The 18,090-nt window shown below is 38.7% G+C and overlaps 1 protein-coding gene across 2 annotated transcripts in view; it reads right to left on the minus strand.

Annotated features, from left to right (window-relative positions):
• CACNA2D3 (calcium voltage-gated channel auxiliary subunit alpha2delta 3) overlaps positions 1-18,090 on the minus strand; it is an 889,368-nt gene that overhangs the window by 454,518 nt on the left and 416,760 nt on the right. For both annotated transcript variants that reach the window (XM_088022023.1, XM_028124497.2), the window contains exon 9: positions 17,183-17,257. In XM_088022023.1, coding sequence (XP_087878149.1) covers positions 17,183-17,257 — 75 coding nt within the window. The remainder of the gene's footprint in view (positions 1-17,182; positions 17,258-18,090) is intronic.

Here is an 18,090-nt window from a genome sequence, read left to right on the forward strand (position 1 = left end):
TGCCTGATCACATTCTCTCCCTTTTTCCTTTTTTCTCTTTTTTTTTTTCTTAAATCTTCTTTCTTTTTTCAAACAACTTATCTTACCAAGTCCTTTTATAAAATCTTTTATAATTTTCATCTTTAGAGTCATCTTCCATCCCTTCATTGTATCAACCCTTATTTTGTACATATATGTCTTTCTTCCTTTAAAATTTTAGGAGGCACTTTTTTCTAACAGACCAAAATACGCCCAAAATCTAGTGTGTGGCACTGATCTATGCACTAGCCTGATCATATTTGATCATATTCTGCCTTTTTTGTATCGTTTTGTTTTTCTTTTTATCTTTTTTTTTTTTTTCTTTTTCTCTTTCTTTTTTCTTTCTTTCCCTTTCTTTTCCCCTGGTTTCAGGTCTTTTCTGATTTGTATACAGTATATTTGCTGGGGACGTTGTAAACCTGTTAGCATTTTGTTCTCTCATTCATCTATTCTCCTCTGGACAAAATGACAAGACGAAAGAAATCACCTCAGCAAAAAGAACAAGAGGTAGTACCGTCAGCCAGGGACCTACTCAATACGGACATTAGTACGATGTCGGACCTAGAGTTCAGAATCATGACTTTAAAGATACTAGCTGGGCTTGAAAAAAGCGTGGAAGTTATTAGAGAAACCCTTTCTGGAGAAATAAAAGAACTAAAATCTAACCAAATCGAAATCAAAAAGGCTATTGATGAGGTGCAATCAAAAATGGGGGCACTAAATGCTAGGATAAATGAGGCAGAAGAGAGAATCAGCGATATAGAAGACCAAATGATGGAAAATAAAGAGGCTGAGAAAAAGAGAGAGAAACAACTACAGGATCACGAGGGCAGAATTCGAGAGATAAGTGATATGATAAGACGAAACAACATTAGAATAATTGGGATCCCAGAAGAAGAAGAAAGAGAGAGAGGGGCAGAAGGTATATTGGAGCAAATAATAGCAGAGAACTTCCCTAATGTGAGGAAGGAAACAGGCATTAAAATCCAGGAGGCACAGAGAACCCCTCTCAAAATCAATAATAATAGGTCAACACCCCGACATCTAATAGTAAAACTTATGAGTCTCAGAGACAAAGAGAAAATCCTGAAAGCAGCTCGGGAGAAGAGATATGTAACCTACAATGGTAGAAACATTAGATTGGCAACAGACCTATCCACAGAGACCTGGCAGGCCAGAAAGGACTGGAAAGGTATCTTCAGAGCACTAAACGAGAAAAATATGCAGCCAAGAATACTATATCCAGCTAGGCTATCATTGAAAATAGAAGGAGAGATAAAAAGCTTCCAGAACAAACAAAAACTAAAGGAATTTGCAAACACGAAACCAGCCCTCCAAGAAATATTGAGAGGGGTCCTCTAAGCAAAGAGAGAACCTAAAAGCAGCAAAGAGCAGAAACGAACACAGACAACAGACAGTTAACAGTCACCTTACAGGTAATACAATGACACTAAATTCATACCTTTCAATAGTTACCCTGAATGTAAATGGGCTAAATGCCCCAATCAAAAGACACAGGCTATCAGATTGGATTAAAAAACAAGACCCATCAATATGCTGTCTGCAAGAGACTCATTTTAGACCCAAAGACACCCCCAGATTGAAAGTGAGGGGGTGGAAAACCATTTACCATGCTAATGGACACCAAAAGAAAGCTGGGCTGGCAATCCTTATATCAGACAAACTAGATTTTAAAACAAAGACTGTAATAAGAGATGAGGAAGGACACTATATCCTACTTAAAGGGTCTATCCAACAAGAAGATCTAACAATTGTAAATATCTATGCCCCGAACATGGGAGCAGCCAATTATATAAGGCAATTAATAACAAAAGCAAAGAAACACATTGACAACAATACAATAATAGTGGGGGACTTTAACACCCCCCTCACTGAAATGGACAGATCATCTAAGCAAAAGATCAACAAGGAAATAAAGACTTTAAATGACACACTGGACCAAATGGACTTCACAGACATATTCAGAACATTCCATCCCAAAGCAAAGGAATGAACATTCTTCTCTAGTGCCCATGGAACATTCTCCAGAATTGATCACATCCTAGGTCACAAATCAGGTCTCAATCGGTACCAAAAGATTGGGATCATTCCCTGCATATTTTCAGACCACAATGCTTTGAAACTAGAACTCAACCACAAGAGGAAAGTCAGAAAGAACTCAAATACATGGAGGCTAAAGAGCATCCTACTAAAGAATGAATGGGTCAACCAAGAAATCAAAGAAGAATTAAAAAAATTCCTGGAAACCAATGAAAATGAAAACACAACTGTTCAAAATCTTTGGGATACAGCAAAGGCAGTCCTGAGAGGAAAGTATATAGCAATACAAGCCTTTCTCAAGAAACAAGAGAGGTCTCAAATACACAACCTAACCCTACACCTAAAGGAGCTGGAGAAAGAACAGCAAATAAAGCCTAAACCCAGCAGGAGAAGAGAAATCATAAAGATCAGAGCAGAAATCAATGAACTAGAAACCAAAAGAACAGTAGAACAGATCAACGAAACTAGGAGCTGGTTCTTTGAAAGAATTAACAAGATTGATAAACCCCTGGCCAGACTTATCAAAAAGAAAAGAGAAATGACCCAAATCAAAATCATGAATGAAAGAGGAGAGATCACAACCAACACCAAAGAAATACAAACAATTATAAGAACATATTATGAGCAACTCTATGCCAACAAATTAGATAACCTGGAAGAAATGGGTGCATTCCTAGAGATGTATCAACTACCAAAATTGAACCAGGAAGAAATAGAAAACCTGAACAGACCTATAACCACTAAGGAAATTGAAACAGTCATCAAAAATCTCCCAAGAAACAAAAGCCCAGGGCCAGATGGCTTCCCAGGGGAATTCTATCAGACATTTCAAGAAGAATTAATACCTATTCTCCTGAAACTGTTCCAAAAAATAGAAATGGAAGGGAAACTTCCAAACTCATTTTATGAGGCCAGCATTACCTTGATCCCAAAACCAGACAAAGACCCCATCAAAAAAGAGAATTACAGACCAATATCCTTGATGAACATGGATGCAAAAATTCTCACCAAAATACTAGCCAATAGGATCCAACAGTACATTAAAAGGATTATTCACCAGGACCAAGTGGGATCTATTCCTGGGCTGCAAGGCTGGTTCAACATCCGCAAATCAATCAATGTGATACAATACATTAACAAAAGAAAGAACAAGAATCATATGATCCTCTCAATAGATGCAGAAAAAGCATTTGACAAAGTACAACATCCTTTCTTGATCAAAACTCTTCAGAGTATAGGGATAGAGGGTACATACCTCAATATCATAAAAGCCATCTATGAAAAACCTACAGCGAATATCATTCTCGATGGGGAAAGGCTGAGAGCTTTTCCCCTAAGGTCAGGAACGCGGCAGGGATGTCCACTATCACCACTGCTATTCAACATAGTATTAGAAGTCCTAGCCACAGCAATCAGACAACAAAAAGAAATCAAAGGCATCCAAATCGGCAAGGAGGAAGTCAAACTCTCACTCTTTGCAGATGATATGATACTGTATGTGGAAAACCCAAAAGACTCCACCCCAAAACTGCTAGAACTCATACAGGAATTCAGTAAAGTAGCAGGATATAAAATCAATGCACAGAAATCAGTGGCATTCCTATACACCAACAACAAGACAGAAGAGAGACAAATCAAGGAGTCGATCCCATTTACAATTGCACCCAAAACCATTAGATACCTAGGAATAAATCTAACCAAAGAGGCAAAGGATCTGTACTCAGAAAACTATAAAATACTCATGAAAGAAATTGAAGAAGACACAAAGAAATGGAAAAACGTTCCATGCTCATGGATTGGGAGAATCAACATTGTGAAGATGTCAATGCTACCTAGAGCAATCTACACATTCAATGCAATCCCCAACAAAATACCATCCACTTTTTTCAAAGAAATGGAACAAATAATCCTAAAATTTGTATGGAACCAGAAGAGACCCAGAATAGCCAGAGGAATACTGAAAAAAAAAAAGCAAAGCTGGCGGCAACACAATTCCGGACTTCCAGCTCTATTACAAAGCTGTCATCATCAAGACAGTATGGTACTGGCACAAAAACAGACACATAGATCAATGGAACAGAATCGAGAGCCCAGAAATGGACCCTCAACTCTATGGTCAACTTATCTTTGACAAAGCAGGAAAGAATGTCCAATGGCAAAAAGACAGTCTCTTCAACAAATGGTGTTGGGAAAATTGGACAGCCACATGCAGAAGAATGAAACTGGACCATTTCCTTACACCACACACAAAAATAGACTCCAAATGGTTGAAAGACCTAAACGTGAGACAGGAGTCCATCAAAATCCTAAAGAAGAACACAGGTAGCAACCTCTTCGACCTTAGCCGCAGCAACTTCTTCCTAGAAACATCGCCAAAGGCACGGGAAGCCAGGGCAAAAATGAACTATTGGGATTTCATCAAGATAAAAAGCTTTTGCACAGCAAAAGAAACAGTCCACAAAACCAAAAGACAACCGACAGAATGGGAGAAAATATTTGCAAATGACATATCAGATAAAGGGCTAGTCTCCAAAATCTATAAAGAACTTATCAAACTCAACACCCAAAGAACAAATAATCCAATCAAGAAATGGGCAGAAGACACGAACAGACATTTCTCCAAAGAAGACATCCAAATGGCCAACAGGCACATGAAAAAGTGCTCAACATCACTCGGCATCAGGGAAATCCAAATCAAAACCTCAATGAGATACCACCTCAGTTAGAATGGCTAAAATTAACAAGTCAGGGAACGACAGATGTTGGCGGGGATGTGGAGAAAGGGGAACCCTCCTACACTGTTGGTGGGAATGCAAGCTGGTGCAACCCCTCTGGAAAACAGTATGGAGGTTCCTCAAACAGTTGAAATTAGACCTACCGTTCGATCCAGCAATTGCACTACTGGGTATTTACCACAAAGACACAAATGTAGGGACCCGAAGGGGTACGTGTACCCCAATGTTTATAGCGGCAATGTCCACCATAGCCAAACTGTGGAAAGAGCCAAGATGCCCATCGACAGATGAATGGATAAAGAAGAGGTGGTATATATACACAATGGAATATTATGCAGCCATCAAAAGGAATGAGATCTTGCCATTTGCAACGACATGGATGGAACTGGAGGGTGTTATGCTGAGTGAAATAAGTCAATCAGAGAAAGACATGTATCACATGACCTCACTGATATGAGGAATTCTTAATCTCAGGAAACAAACTGAGTGTTACTGGAGTGGTTGGGGGTGGGAGGGATGGGGTGGCTGGGTGATAGACATTGGGGAGGGTATGTGCTACGGTGAGCGCTGTGAATTGTGCAAGACTGTTGAATCACAGATCTGTACTTCTGAAACAAACAACGCAACATATTTTAAGAAAAAAGAAAAAGAAGAAGATAACAGGAGAGGAAGAAAAGGGGAGTATGTCAGAGGGGGAGACGAACCATGAGAGATGATGGACTCTGAAAAACAAACTGAGGGTTCTAGAGGGGAGGGGGGGAGGGGGATGGGTTAGCCTGGTGATGGGTATTGAGGAGGGCACGTTCTGCATGGAGCACTGGGTGTTATGAACAAACAATGAATCATGGAACACTGCACCAAAAACTAATGATGTAATATATGGTGATTAACATATCAATAAAAAAATTAAAAAAAAAAAAAAAGAAGACATGAACAGACACTTCTCCGAAGAAGACATACAAATGGCTAACAGACACATGAAAAATGTTCATCATCATTAGCCATCAGGGAAATTCAAATCAGAACCACACTGAGATACCACCTTACACCAGTTAGAATGGCAAAAATTGACAAGGCAAGAAACAACAAATGTTGGAGAGGTTGTGGAGAAAGGGGAACCGAACCCTCTTACACTGTTGATGGGAATGCAAGTTGGTACAGCCACTTTGGAAAACAGTGTGGATGTGCCTCAAAAAATTAAAATAGAGCTACCCTATGACCCAGCGATTGCACTACTGGGTATTTACCCCAAAGACACAGATGTAGTGAAAAGAAGGGCCATATGCACCCCAATGTTCATAGCAGCAATGTCGGCCATAGCCAAACTGTGGAAAGAGCCAAGATGCCCTTCAACAGATGAATGGATAAAGAAATAAAGAAGGTGTGGTCCATATATACAATGGAATATTACTCAGCCATCAGAAAGGATGAATACCCAAATTTTACATCAACATGGATGGGACTGGAGGAGATTATGCTAAGTGAAATAAGTCTATGTGAGTTATTTTTAAAGTACTCATGACATTTTAAAAGCAATGCAATTCTTACTACCTTTTATTAGTTTTGAGTTGAATAAAAGTGGGTTGGTGTTTGTTCTCTCGGTGTGTGGGCAGCCAGCACTCAGTGATGTGCACAGGGCTACTTTTTGCTCATAGTTCATAACATACCTCTTACTTCCATATCATTGGTATGTACACTGGATGCCCATAACACCATGGGTGGCAAGTTTTAGAATCTAGGGTGCCTCTTTTGACCGAACTCAGGCTAGAAAAAAACAGTTACTGTGGAAAACCCAGAAATTCTGATGTGTACTTCTGTCAATTCACAGAGGTTCAATGTCTCTTGATCCCACAGGAAAAGATTGAAACTGCCAAGGAAGATGAGAGTTCCATGGGTTTCCAAGATTGGTTGATTTTGCAACCAATATTAGCACAAGAATCTTAAACAGAGTCATGAAATTCAGTGGACTTCAGAACATCGATTATAAAACCAGAGAAAAACCATGTCACTCTCCTTCCTCCCTCCCCCCAGAGAGACCACAGGAGGTTCATTTTTAGGTCTGATGAATGGTTCAGAAGGTCTGAAGTAGATTAGGATGAGAGTTTACTCATTTGAATTCTATATTTGAGCTCCAGGCTCACCCAATTTGTTATGGTTCCTTTATCCTTAAAGAAAAAAAAAAATAATGTCAGTTATCTGGTACATAAAGCAACAAAGTAAAATTCTCTCCAGACAGTAAACAATACCTTGAAAAGACAAAAACAAAAACTTAGAACCTGGAGATCACTTGCTCAGGAATGATGTGTCATAGGCTATTTCAAGGAAATCACAGGAAATCTTTGAACCAGGACAATCTAGTGTGACTGAGGCCAGCATTTTTACCCTAACCTTTTCTTCTAGTTCACGACTCACTGAGATGCCCCCAATCCTGTTTTCAAGTTTTTTAAATGAATTTTATCAAATACTGTTTTACTTAAAATTATCTCTTATTTTTCAGGAGGTCACCAGAATATTATAAAACCAGAGTTTGATATCACTGAACTAAAGGTACATGGCATAATAATCCCCATTGTCACTTTCCGGAAGCCCTTTCATTAACTGGAAGTAACGTTACGGCAGCCGCCAGGGAAACCGTCACGAGATGGAAAGGGCTGGGTACGAAAGGATCTCCGTTATTTGGCTGTCATGAGAACTTGTCAGGATACACATGGATAATTTTGAGTGAAGGATGAAGCCTCCCAAAGGCTCGGGCATACCGCAGTCAGAATTACTGAGCCCAGAGGGGGAAGGCTGGTGTCACTATGCACTCTGCCAGTTCTATAAAGGTTTGTACAGAAGGTTACAATCCCCCATTCCCCACTTCACAGACAACATGAGAAAATGATTTCCACGCTGCCATTCACAGGATTTCGCCTCAACTCATGAGGACGGCCAACCCTGGAATCTGATCATTTCATCCACAATCTAATTCGGAGTGTTCTAGTTATATTAAAATGTAATGAGCTGGCTGTTATACGCAAACAATGAGTCATGGAACACTACATCAAAAACTAATGATGTAATGTATGGTGATTAACATAATAAAAAAATGTAATGAGCTTCCCACTTTTGTTTTTAATGTTTTGGGGATCTTCTACTGAAACAAACAAAAAAGAAAATTTGATTTTCAACCAGACTCCTCCCCCAGGTGGCTCATCTATTCCTTCCTTCATGCATGTATGCTTCTACGGAGCATCTCCCTCACAGGCACTGGCCTGGTTACCCAGAGTCTTTTCCTTCAGAAATACCAAGCAGCTCTTCCAACACAGGCCTGCCTCCCGGCCACAGTTACAAACACCTGGCCCAGGCTGCTGGCTGGGCTGCTCCACACACTTTAGAGGCAGTTATGGATCCAGAATGGGCATCTGGCCCTAGCAGAATCCACTGGAGTCTGCAGAAGACACATAGGGGAGGCAGCCGGGAGAGGGGGATGACCCCTGACATCACGTTTAAGGTGTGATGGATACAGTCTTTCCACCTGACTTTGCAGTTAGGTGAGCTGATGTACATGCTGATGCATTTTGCTTTATATGAATTCACTAGTCTTTGTCACATGACACTGAGTCCTAAATGTACACTGGTCTAACATCAATTTGATGATAAACGTGGACTTTGGTTCAAAATAGCCAAAGGAGCACACCTTGGTTTTTAAAATGTCTCAGTGTTTTAATGAAAAATAACTGCTTTGTCTTCTGAGATCTTTTCCAAATAAAAAGCCCCATAAGGGGCACCTGAGTGGCTCAGTTGGTTAAGCAACCGACACTTGGTTTCTGCTCGGTTCATGATCTCTGGGTCCTGAGATCGAGCCCTGTGTGGTCCTGGCACTCAGCGTGGAGTCTGCTTGTCCCTCTCCCTCTGCTCCTCCCCCTGCTCTCTCTCTCTCCAATAAATAAATAAAATCTTTTAAAAAGGCCTATAAGGTAAGAACACTGAAACCTCTTGCTATCAGAAACTGAACTATAGTCAGTACTTTTTAAAAGATAATGAAACAACCTAAATTTGATTCACACTGATTTGCTAAAGTCCCTTTTAAATATTTCCTCATAGACTTCAGATTATTTTTAATTCAACTCTCATTTTAAGGTAATTATAGATCCACATGCAGTTGTCAGAATAACACAGAAACACCACATATCCTTTACCCAGCATTCTCCAATTAATCTTGCAAAACAACAGCACGGGGATATCAACACTGATACAGCCAAGTTACAGAATGCTTCTACCACCACAAGGATCCCTCCGGCTGCCCTTCTATAACCCCTCACCCCTGGCCACCACTAATCTACTCTCCATTTCTATAATTTTACCATTTCAAGAACAGTATATGAATGAAATCATGCAGTATATATTATTTGGGGATTGGCTTTTTTTTTTTTTTTTTTTTTTTTTTACTCAAGGTAATTCCCCAAAGATTCAAAGACTCATTCTGTGGTATGGATATATCAGTTTGTTTAACCTTTCACCTCCTGAAGAATATCTGGGTGGTTTCCAGTCTGGGGCTACAGTGAATCAAAGCTGCTATGAACATTTGCACACAGGTTTTTGTGTGAACCTAAGTTTTCATTTCTCTGTGATAAATGGCCAAGAGTGTGATTGCTGGAACACAAAATAATTGCATGTATGGTTTTATAAGAAACTACCAAATGTTTTCTAGAATGGCTATACTGTCTTGCATGCCCATCAGCCCAATTTCTCCATATCCTTACCAACATTTGGTGTTCTTTTCTTCTTCTTTTTTTTTTTAATCCTAGCCTTTCTGATAGGTGTGTAGTAATATCTCATTGGGGTTTTCATTTGCATTTCCCTAGCTAAGGCTGTTGAATGTACTTACTTGCCATCTGTCTACCCTCTTCAGTAAAATGTCTCTTCATGTTTTTTGACCATTTTCTAATAGGATTGTTTGTTTTTGCTGTTGAGTTTGAGTCATTTATATATTCTCTATATACTCATGCTTTATCAGATATATGGCTTGCAAATATAATTTGGGAGAAGATATTTGCAAGCCACATATCTATTCATCCTTTTATCAGGGTCTTTCACATGGCAGAAGGTTTTTGGTTTGTTTTTTTTCCCTGATGTTAATGAGACCTATTTTATCAAATTTCCCTTTTATGGATTGTGCTTTTGCTATCAAGCCTAAGAACTCTGTTTAGCCCTAGATTCTAAAGATTTTTTCCTATGTTTTTTCAAGAGTGTCAAAGTTGTCCACTTTATATTTAAGTCTTTGACCCATTTGAGGTAAATTTTGTTTAAGTGGGGAGGTTTGGGTCAAGGTAAGTTTTGTTTGTTTGTTTGTTTGTTTATGGGTGTTCAATTGCTCCAGCACCATTTTTTGAAAAGGGTATTCTTCCTCCATTGAATTGTTTTTGCACCCGTGTCAAAAATCAGTTGGGCATATTTGTGTGGGTATATTTCTGTGTTCTTTTCTTCTATTCCACTGATCTATATGCTTACTCCTCCATCAATACCACACTGTCTTGATTACTCTAACTATATAACAGGTCTTAAATAGGGTAAATTGATTCCTCCTACTTTTATTCTTCCTTTTCACGTGATTTTACTATTCTAGGTCCTGTGCCTATGTAAATTTTAAAATACCCTTGTCTATATCTACAAAAACCTTCCTGGAATTGATAGGAATTGCATTAAACTTATAGATCAATTAGACAAGAATTAACATCTTGACTATGTTGAGTCTTTCCATCCATGAACATGGTAAGTCCTTCCATTTATTTAGGCCTCCTTTGCTTTCTTTCAGGAGCATTTTGTAATTTTCATCACATAGAACCTGTACATGTTTTATTAAGTTTATTTCTTTGGAGCAATTATAAATGGTAATGGTTTTTAAATTTCTGTTTCCATGGGTTTATTGTTATTATAGAGAAAACCGATTGGTTTTTGTGTATTGATCTTGTAGATGTGACTTTGCCTAACTCACTAATTAGTTCAGGTTTTGCTTTTTGGTAGAGTCTTGGGAATTTTCTACACATAAAATCATATCATCTGAAAATAGGGAGAGTTTAATTCCTTCTTTTCAGAACTGTATGCTATTTATTTCTTTTCTCAGTTTTATTGCACTGTCTAGAACTTACAACACTATGTTGAACAAGAGTGGTGAGTGTGGACATGCTTACATGTTTCCAATCGTAAGAGGAAAGGTTTTCAAATCTTTACTGTTAAGTTTGATATTAGCTGTAGGTTTTTGTAGATGGTCTTTACCAATTTAGGGAGGTTACTTCTGTTCCTATTTTGCCGAGGTTTTTTTTTTTTTAAACCATGAATGTATGTTGGATTTTATCAAATGCTTTTTCTGAGTTAACTGCTATGATCATATGATTTTTCATCTTTAGCCTGTTGATATGGTGAATTACATTGATTGATTCGACACCAATGTCAAGCCAGCCTTGCATATCTGGAATAAATCCTACTTTGTGGTGTTGCATTATTCTGTAGAAATAGATATATATTGTTAGATTTGACGTGCTAAAATTTTGTTGAGGACTCTTGCTGTAAGGCTCCTCATGAGGACCTTCATGAGGGTTATGGTTGATAGGTTTCTTTTTCTCATCATGGTACCTTCCCTGCCAGGTAAGTATAGGTTTCTTCTTCTGTACTATTTTTGTATGGTTTATCGGGGAACCACTAGCCTCATAAAATTAGTTGGAGGGATTTCCCTCCTCTTCTATTTTTCTGTAAATATTTTTCTGTAAATATAAATAAAAAAAGATTCTGTAAAATTCGTATTAATTCTTCTTTAAATGTTTAGAAGAATTGTCCAGTGAAACCATCTGGGACTTGAGATTTATTTTTGGAACTTTTAAATTATGAATTCGACATCTTTAATATTTATAGGACTATTCAGTTTATCTATTTCATCTTGGTTGGATTTTGGTAGCTTATAGTTTTTAAGGATTTGTTTTATTTCTTCTAAGTTGTCAAATTTATGAGTGTAAAGTTGTTTGTAATATTCCCCTATTATCCTTTTAATGACTGCAGTTTTGTAGTATTATTTGGTTTCATGCCTGATGTTGATGATTTGTGATTCCTCTCCTTTTATTTAGGTCAGTCTTTCTAGAGATTTATTAGTTTTATTAATAAATTTTTTGAAAGAACCAGGTTTTGGTGCCATTTGTGGTTTTCCTGCTTCAATTTAACTGATTTCTGCTCTTTATTATTTCCTTCCTTCTGTTTGCTATGGGTTTATTTTCCTTTCCTTCTTCTAATTTCTTGTGGTAGGAAGTTAGATCATGAATTTGAGGCTTTCCTCTTTTTAATATAAGCATTTAGTGCTATAACTTTCCACCTCAACACTGTGATGGCTTTGTCCCACATATTTTGATATATTGTCTTTTCATCTTCTCTCAGTTTTATATTTTTAAAATATTTTTAAAATTTCGTTCAAGACTTCCTCTTGGCCCATGCATTATTTAGTAGTATACTTAATTTCTAAGTGTTTGGAGATTTTTCTGTTGTCTTTCTGTTATTGATTTCTAGTTTGATTCCATTATCAACAGAAAACATGCTCTGTATGATTTCACAACTCTGTTTAAGTTATTAAGGTTTGTATTTTGACCCCGAATATTCTTTATTTTGGTTAATGTTCCATGAGTGCTTGAAAAGAATGTGTATTCTGCTGTGATTGGGTAGAGTGTCCTATAAGTGTTATTTAGATCTTATCAGTTGATGATGTGGTTCAGTTCTTCTATAACCTTGCTGACTTTCTTTTTAGTAGTCTATTAGTTACTGACTGTGAAGTGTACAAGTCCCCAACTATAATTGTAGGTTTATCTATTTCTACTCCAGTTTTATTAGTTTTTGCCTCATGTATTTTGAAGCTCTGTAGTCTGGTCCAAACACATTTAGCATTGTTATGTCTTCCTGGTGGATTGATTCTTTTATTCCTATGTATTGCCCTTCTTTGTCTCTAGTAATGGTAATTTTCTTTGCTCTAAAGAGGACTTTATCTGATATTGATATAGCTGCTCCTGATTTTTTAAAAAAAAACAATGTTTGCATAGTATATCTTTTCCCATCCTTTTACTTTTGATATAACTGTGTCATTGTATTTCAAGTGAAATTCTAGTAGTCAGCATATGGTTAGACTTTTTTTTTAATCCACTTGCCAATCTCTGTCTTTTAATTACTCTGCTCAGACCATTTACATTTAAGATAATTAGTGACATGTTAGGGCTTAAGTCTGCCAATTTATCTTTTTTTCCTGTTCATTTCCTCTGTGTCTTATTTCTTACATTCTTATGAATTACTTGTTAAATACATTCCCCCCGCTATCTGAAAGTAGAACATTCCTATGAAACTTATCAAAAACTGAAATGGTATAAAGCAAAGAAGCAATTACCAGTAATTTATATGGAAAAATGTTTGCGCATTCCCAGACCCAAAAATAATCCCTCCTAGGATTTTCTGATACCTTAGGACACATCTTGCTAAGTGACGCAAAAAATAAATGGAGATAAAGCGCAGATGCTCACAGACACAGTTCAAAGCTATGGAGGCTTCATGCTATGTTGCGGAGTGTGGTTCCTGGGGAAGGAGTTGGCAAGGCTGCTATCACTGCTCAGGGTATGCCCCGTCTCAATAACAGCTCACTGCAAAACAAATGCTGGATGCTATGTTTGCTTTTTGCCTTTTTTCATAAAAGCAAAAAACCTGTTCAGCGATCTTTCAGTTAGCAAAAACAGGTGCTAATGTCAGTCTTTTGTAAAAACAAAGTGGTGTAAAGTGAACGTTCAAAAAAGTGGGGGATACCTGTATACATCTTTTCATTGTTTTCTTAATGGTTGCTCTGGGTATCGTACTGTAAGTATGGAATTTATCATAGTCTACTGGTATCAGCATTTACCACTTCCAGCAAGATGTGGAAATCTTATTTCTAATTAGGTCCTTTTACCTTCCGTACTTTTAAAATATAATTGGCTTGTTTCTTCAGCAACAGTGGGCTCTACATCAGACAATGCTATAATTTTTGCTTCAACTATCCAATGTGACTTAATAATCTGATAATTAGGATACTCTATTATACTACTCCTATTTTTACCCATTCTGATATTCTTTCCTTTTTGAAGTTTCAAGCCTTTTTCTGTTTTTGTTTTTTTTCCTTTTTATTTAAAGAACTTCTCTAGCCATTTTTTACAAGTAGATTTGCTGGTAAAAAATTTGCATCGTTTTCCCTCATCTGAATGTCTCTCTAACCCCTTCATTCATTAAGGACATTTTCACTGAATTTAGAATACTGGATTGACAGTTGTTTTCTTTCAATACTTAAAAAATACTCTGCCACTTCCTCTGGCCACCATGATTTCATATGAGAAGTCTGCTGTCATTCAAATTGGCAATCTAAGCGATGTGCCCTTTTTCTCTGTTGCTATCAAGTTATTTTTCCCCTTGTCTAATTATGTTTATGATATGCCCTGCCATGGAGTGACTCGGGTTTGTCCTATTTGGAATCTGCTCAGCCTCTTGAATATGTATGTTTATGCCTTTCACTAATTTTAGGAAGTTTTCAGCCCATATATTTCTAAATATATATCGAGTCCTGCTCTCCCTCTCCTCTCCTGGGACTCTTGTGATATGAATGTTAGCTCTTCTGTTATCGCCCCACATGTCCCTGAGACCCTGTTCATTTTCTTCCAGTCTATTTTCTCTCTGCTGTTCAAATTGGGTAATTTCTATTGATCTGTCCTGGCGTTTACTGATTTTATCTTCTGTCATCTCCACTCTACTATTGAGCTGGTCCAGTGAGTTTCTATTTTGGTGACTGTATTTTCCAGTTCTATAATTTCCATTTGGCTCTGTTTAATAACTTCTATTTCTTTGCTGAGATTTGCTATTTTTTTTTCATTTGTTTCAAGAGAATTCCTAATTGCTTGTTGAAGCAATTTTATAATTTCAACATCTGATTCATGTCAATATTGGCTTCTGTTGTCTTTTCTCATTCGTGTTGTGATTTTCCTGGTTTGGGGGATGACAAGGGGTTTTCTTTTGTTTTCCAGGCATTTGTGAGACTCCGGATCCTATATAATCTTTTTCTTAGCCATAGGTCTCTGTGCTGAGGTGTAGCATAAGGGCCAAGTGGGTGTGGGTGGGATGGAAGGTCAATTTCTCATTCAGCCCTGCTGAAGCTGTGGAGGGTTAGTCTATTGTTCCACTGGTGTTTGTCTGGAGTAGGAAAGGTATTATCACAAAGGTTTTCTGTTATGAGGCTATCCCTTTCCTGGCTGTTTGGCTAGAAGGGTCAGACTTTTCTTAGATTTTTTTTTTTAATTATTGTTTTTGGTCTCTGCCTATTGTAGGTACAGGAAGGAGGCTTCTGGAATGCTCCATTCAGACATATGGTGGGAATCAACAAGGAGACCCAGGGAACTCAGCTCCGTGTCTTTAGGTTAAGGCACCTCACCTTGCAGAGTCTTCCTATACTTGTGTGTTCGTTTACATCCAGGGTGTTTTAGTTGTAAGGAGGAGAATCTGATTGGAATGTGGCTACTCCCCATTGGCAGAATCAGATGTCCAGATAAATTTTTACATTCAAAACCACTCCAGTCTTCAATATCCATACAATTTCAAAGACAATTTTAAATAAATGCTCATCCCACTTTCTCTAACAATTTTCTCCTTCGTAAGACCTCAGATATCCAAATATCACACTGCTCCTTGTTTATTTGGGAAGCAGCCTGAAGGGAGGTCTTGATCATTTTAAGCATCTTTTCTATTTAATGTTGCAGGCACCATCACTGGACACCTATCTGAGGCTCTGGAGAACATTTCAATGCTACGCTATTGGGAAGGGGGTGGAATCCAGATCCAGGCAATGGTCAAACAAGGGGAAGGTTCCTAGGAAAATCTGGCAATAAGTTTTAAATAATTTAAAATTATTTAAAAAGATAAATTGAGATCTAAGTCATTCTTCCCTACCTTACTCTACAAAATGACCATGAACAAACATTTTCTAGATACACTTGTTCTTTGGACTACAATGTACTTCTTTCTCCCTCCAAACATAAAGCTTATTATGGTGTTTCTTCTCCCTCAAATTGAAGTGTGCATATTAACTCTGATATAATTTTTCCTTCTCACTGTGTATTCTAGCTGGAATAAAGTTTTCCTAATCCTGTGTTGTTCACTCCCTCAGAGATGCCCATCCAAATGCTTCTACCATCTGTACCTAAGATAGTACCAATGCCACTCCCTGCCCCTTTGAGCCAGGGGGTCTCCCCAGAACAGGCAGTGCCTCACAGAAACCTGCCTTGCCACTGCCCTCAGCCAACCTCATGGGAGTCTGCTCTCCAGGGGAGGAGCAGCACTGCACGGCAGATATAACAAAACAATATGAGTAATGGCAGCTCTGTGTCCCAGGAGGTGTGATATTATTGCAGCCACAGCCACACCTTCAACCTAGATTGTTACTTGGCCCTGTCGGGGGTGGTATGGTGGTAGCTGCAGTGCTTTGTACTGACAAATTTAAAGACGGCTAAGGGAAGGGGCGCCTGGGTGGCTCAGTCTTGATTTTGGCTCAGGTCACGATCTCAGGGTCGCAACATCAAGCCCCACATCAGGCTCTGCACTGAGCGTGGTGCCTGCTTAAGATGCTCTCCCCCTCTCCCTCTGCACTTCCCTCTTCTACTTGTGTGCTCTCTCTCTACAAAAAAATAAAAATAAAGAATAAATATGGCTAAAGAGAATCAGGATTTATTTTATTGAAATCTATTCTGGGAATTTTCCTAGAATGCTCCAACTAGAAGGACAACTTCTACCCCACTTCCTGAGGTCCTCCTTTAACACATCTTCCTTTTGTTCCACAATATTTTTGCAGCAGGCAATGCTCAGAGCATTGAATATAGAGCAGTGAGCAGATATCATCCCTATGCTCATAAAGCTTACCTTCTAACCCGGGAGACAAGTTACCCCAATAGCTACCCCAACAATTATTTGATCAATTATAGTAAGAGCAACAAGAGATTTAGCAAGTAGTTTCAATTTTCTTTGAAATCTCAGCAAAAGCCATATTCTTCCAATGGTGTCAACACAGGTATCAAGCACAACACCGGATGTGCATAGAATAAGAAAAAAAGTAAACCGATGCAATTATTTAGGAACTATTGAGCTTCCGAACTCAACATAATTATTTTACTGCCATGATTTTATCTGTGCCTCTTCATAAATGTTCTATACACTGGGGTTCCAAGGCCCTCAATAAAAGGCCAATACTATGATGAGTTTATAAAAATTAGAACAGAATTACTGTCAGCAAGCACTGTAAGGGAGACGAGGCTGCACCATGACCTCTGATGCACCTGCCCAGCTGCAGGCCCTACCTCCTTGTTTGTCCTGTCAGCTTGCACCAACGTCCCATTCAGGCAAGGTTCCACGTAGTGAAGTTCCTCATTATACTGCAAAGAGATGAAATAGCCAAGAGGATACACTTAATTAATCATTTGAGGGGTACCAGATAATTTAAGGATACATGCAAACAAACAAAAAAGCAACATAACTACAGGCTCAGTTCATTCACACAGGTGACCTTCCCAATTGGTGCCCCGAGATAAAATTGTGCTTAAGTGCTAGGTTTTCTTCTCTTGTTTGAGAGAGAAAGTTCTAGAGCACGTGCCAGTATATAGCAGTGTTAAGGGTATACACAGTTAACTGACAATCCTTCAGGGGTGGCTCCAAACACTGGGGCTCTGTGGCCACAGCAGACAGTACATGATCCAGGTGAGGTCTAAAGAGCATCCCAGACTTGGGCGAATATAGCTCCAGCTCCTGTCTTTGGTTTTCTGGAGTGCAAGGACCTGTGCATGGGTCACACGTCAGTGACAACAGAATGGAGGAAAGGAGAAGCCTCGATGTTCCCCCGTCACTCTGGGAGGCTCTCTGATTTCCGGTCAGAGCACTGCTCACAAGCAGTGGTACCACCTCCCACACAGGCCAATGTCAGCCTTCCCATTAGTTTTTATCCCAGAATACCCGGAATATGACCATTTTTTTTTTGTCCAAAGCTCACAGCAAGGAAGTGGAAACTTAAGCATGATTCTCTGCACTGTGGCTAGGCTGGACCCTTCTAAAACACCAATCAAGTCATGTCGCCTCCTGCCAACCCATTCACACTTTCCACTGCTCTGCAGATAATCCTTCCCAGGGTGTGGCAGGGCTCTGGACACTTGGCCCTGTTGTCCTTTCCAGCTTCACTCATTCATTAGCCCTCTCAAGAAACTTAGCACTAGCC

The sequence above is a fragment of the Eumetopias jubatus genome, unplaced genomic scaffold (genome assembly GCF_037043125.1).
Source record: "Eumetopias jubatus isolate StellerSeaLion01/CBP00866 unplaced genomic scaffold, mEumJub1_p1.0 scaffold_1, whole genome shotgun sequence".
Lineage (NCBI taxonomy): Eukaryota > Metazoa > Chordata > Mammalia > Carnivora > Otariidae > Eumetopias > Eumetopias jubatus.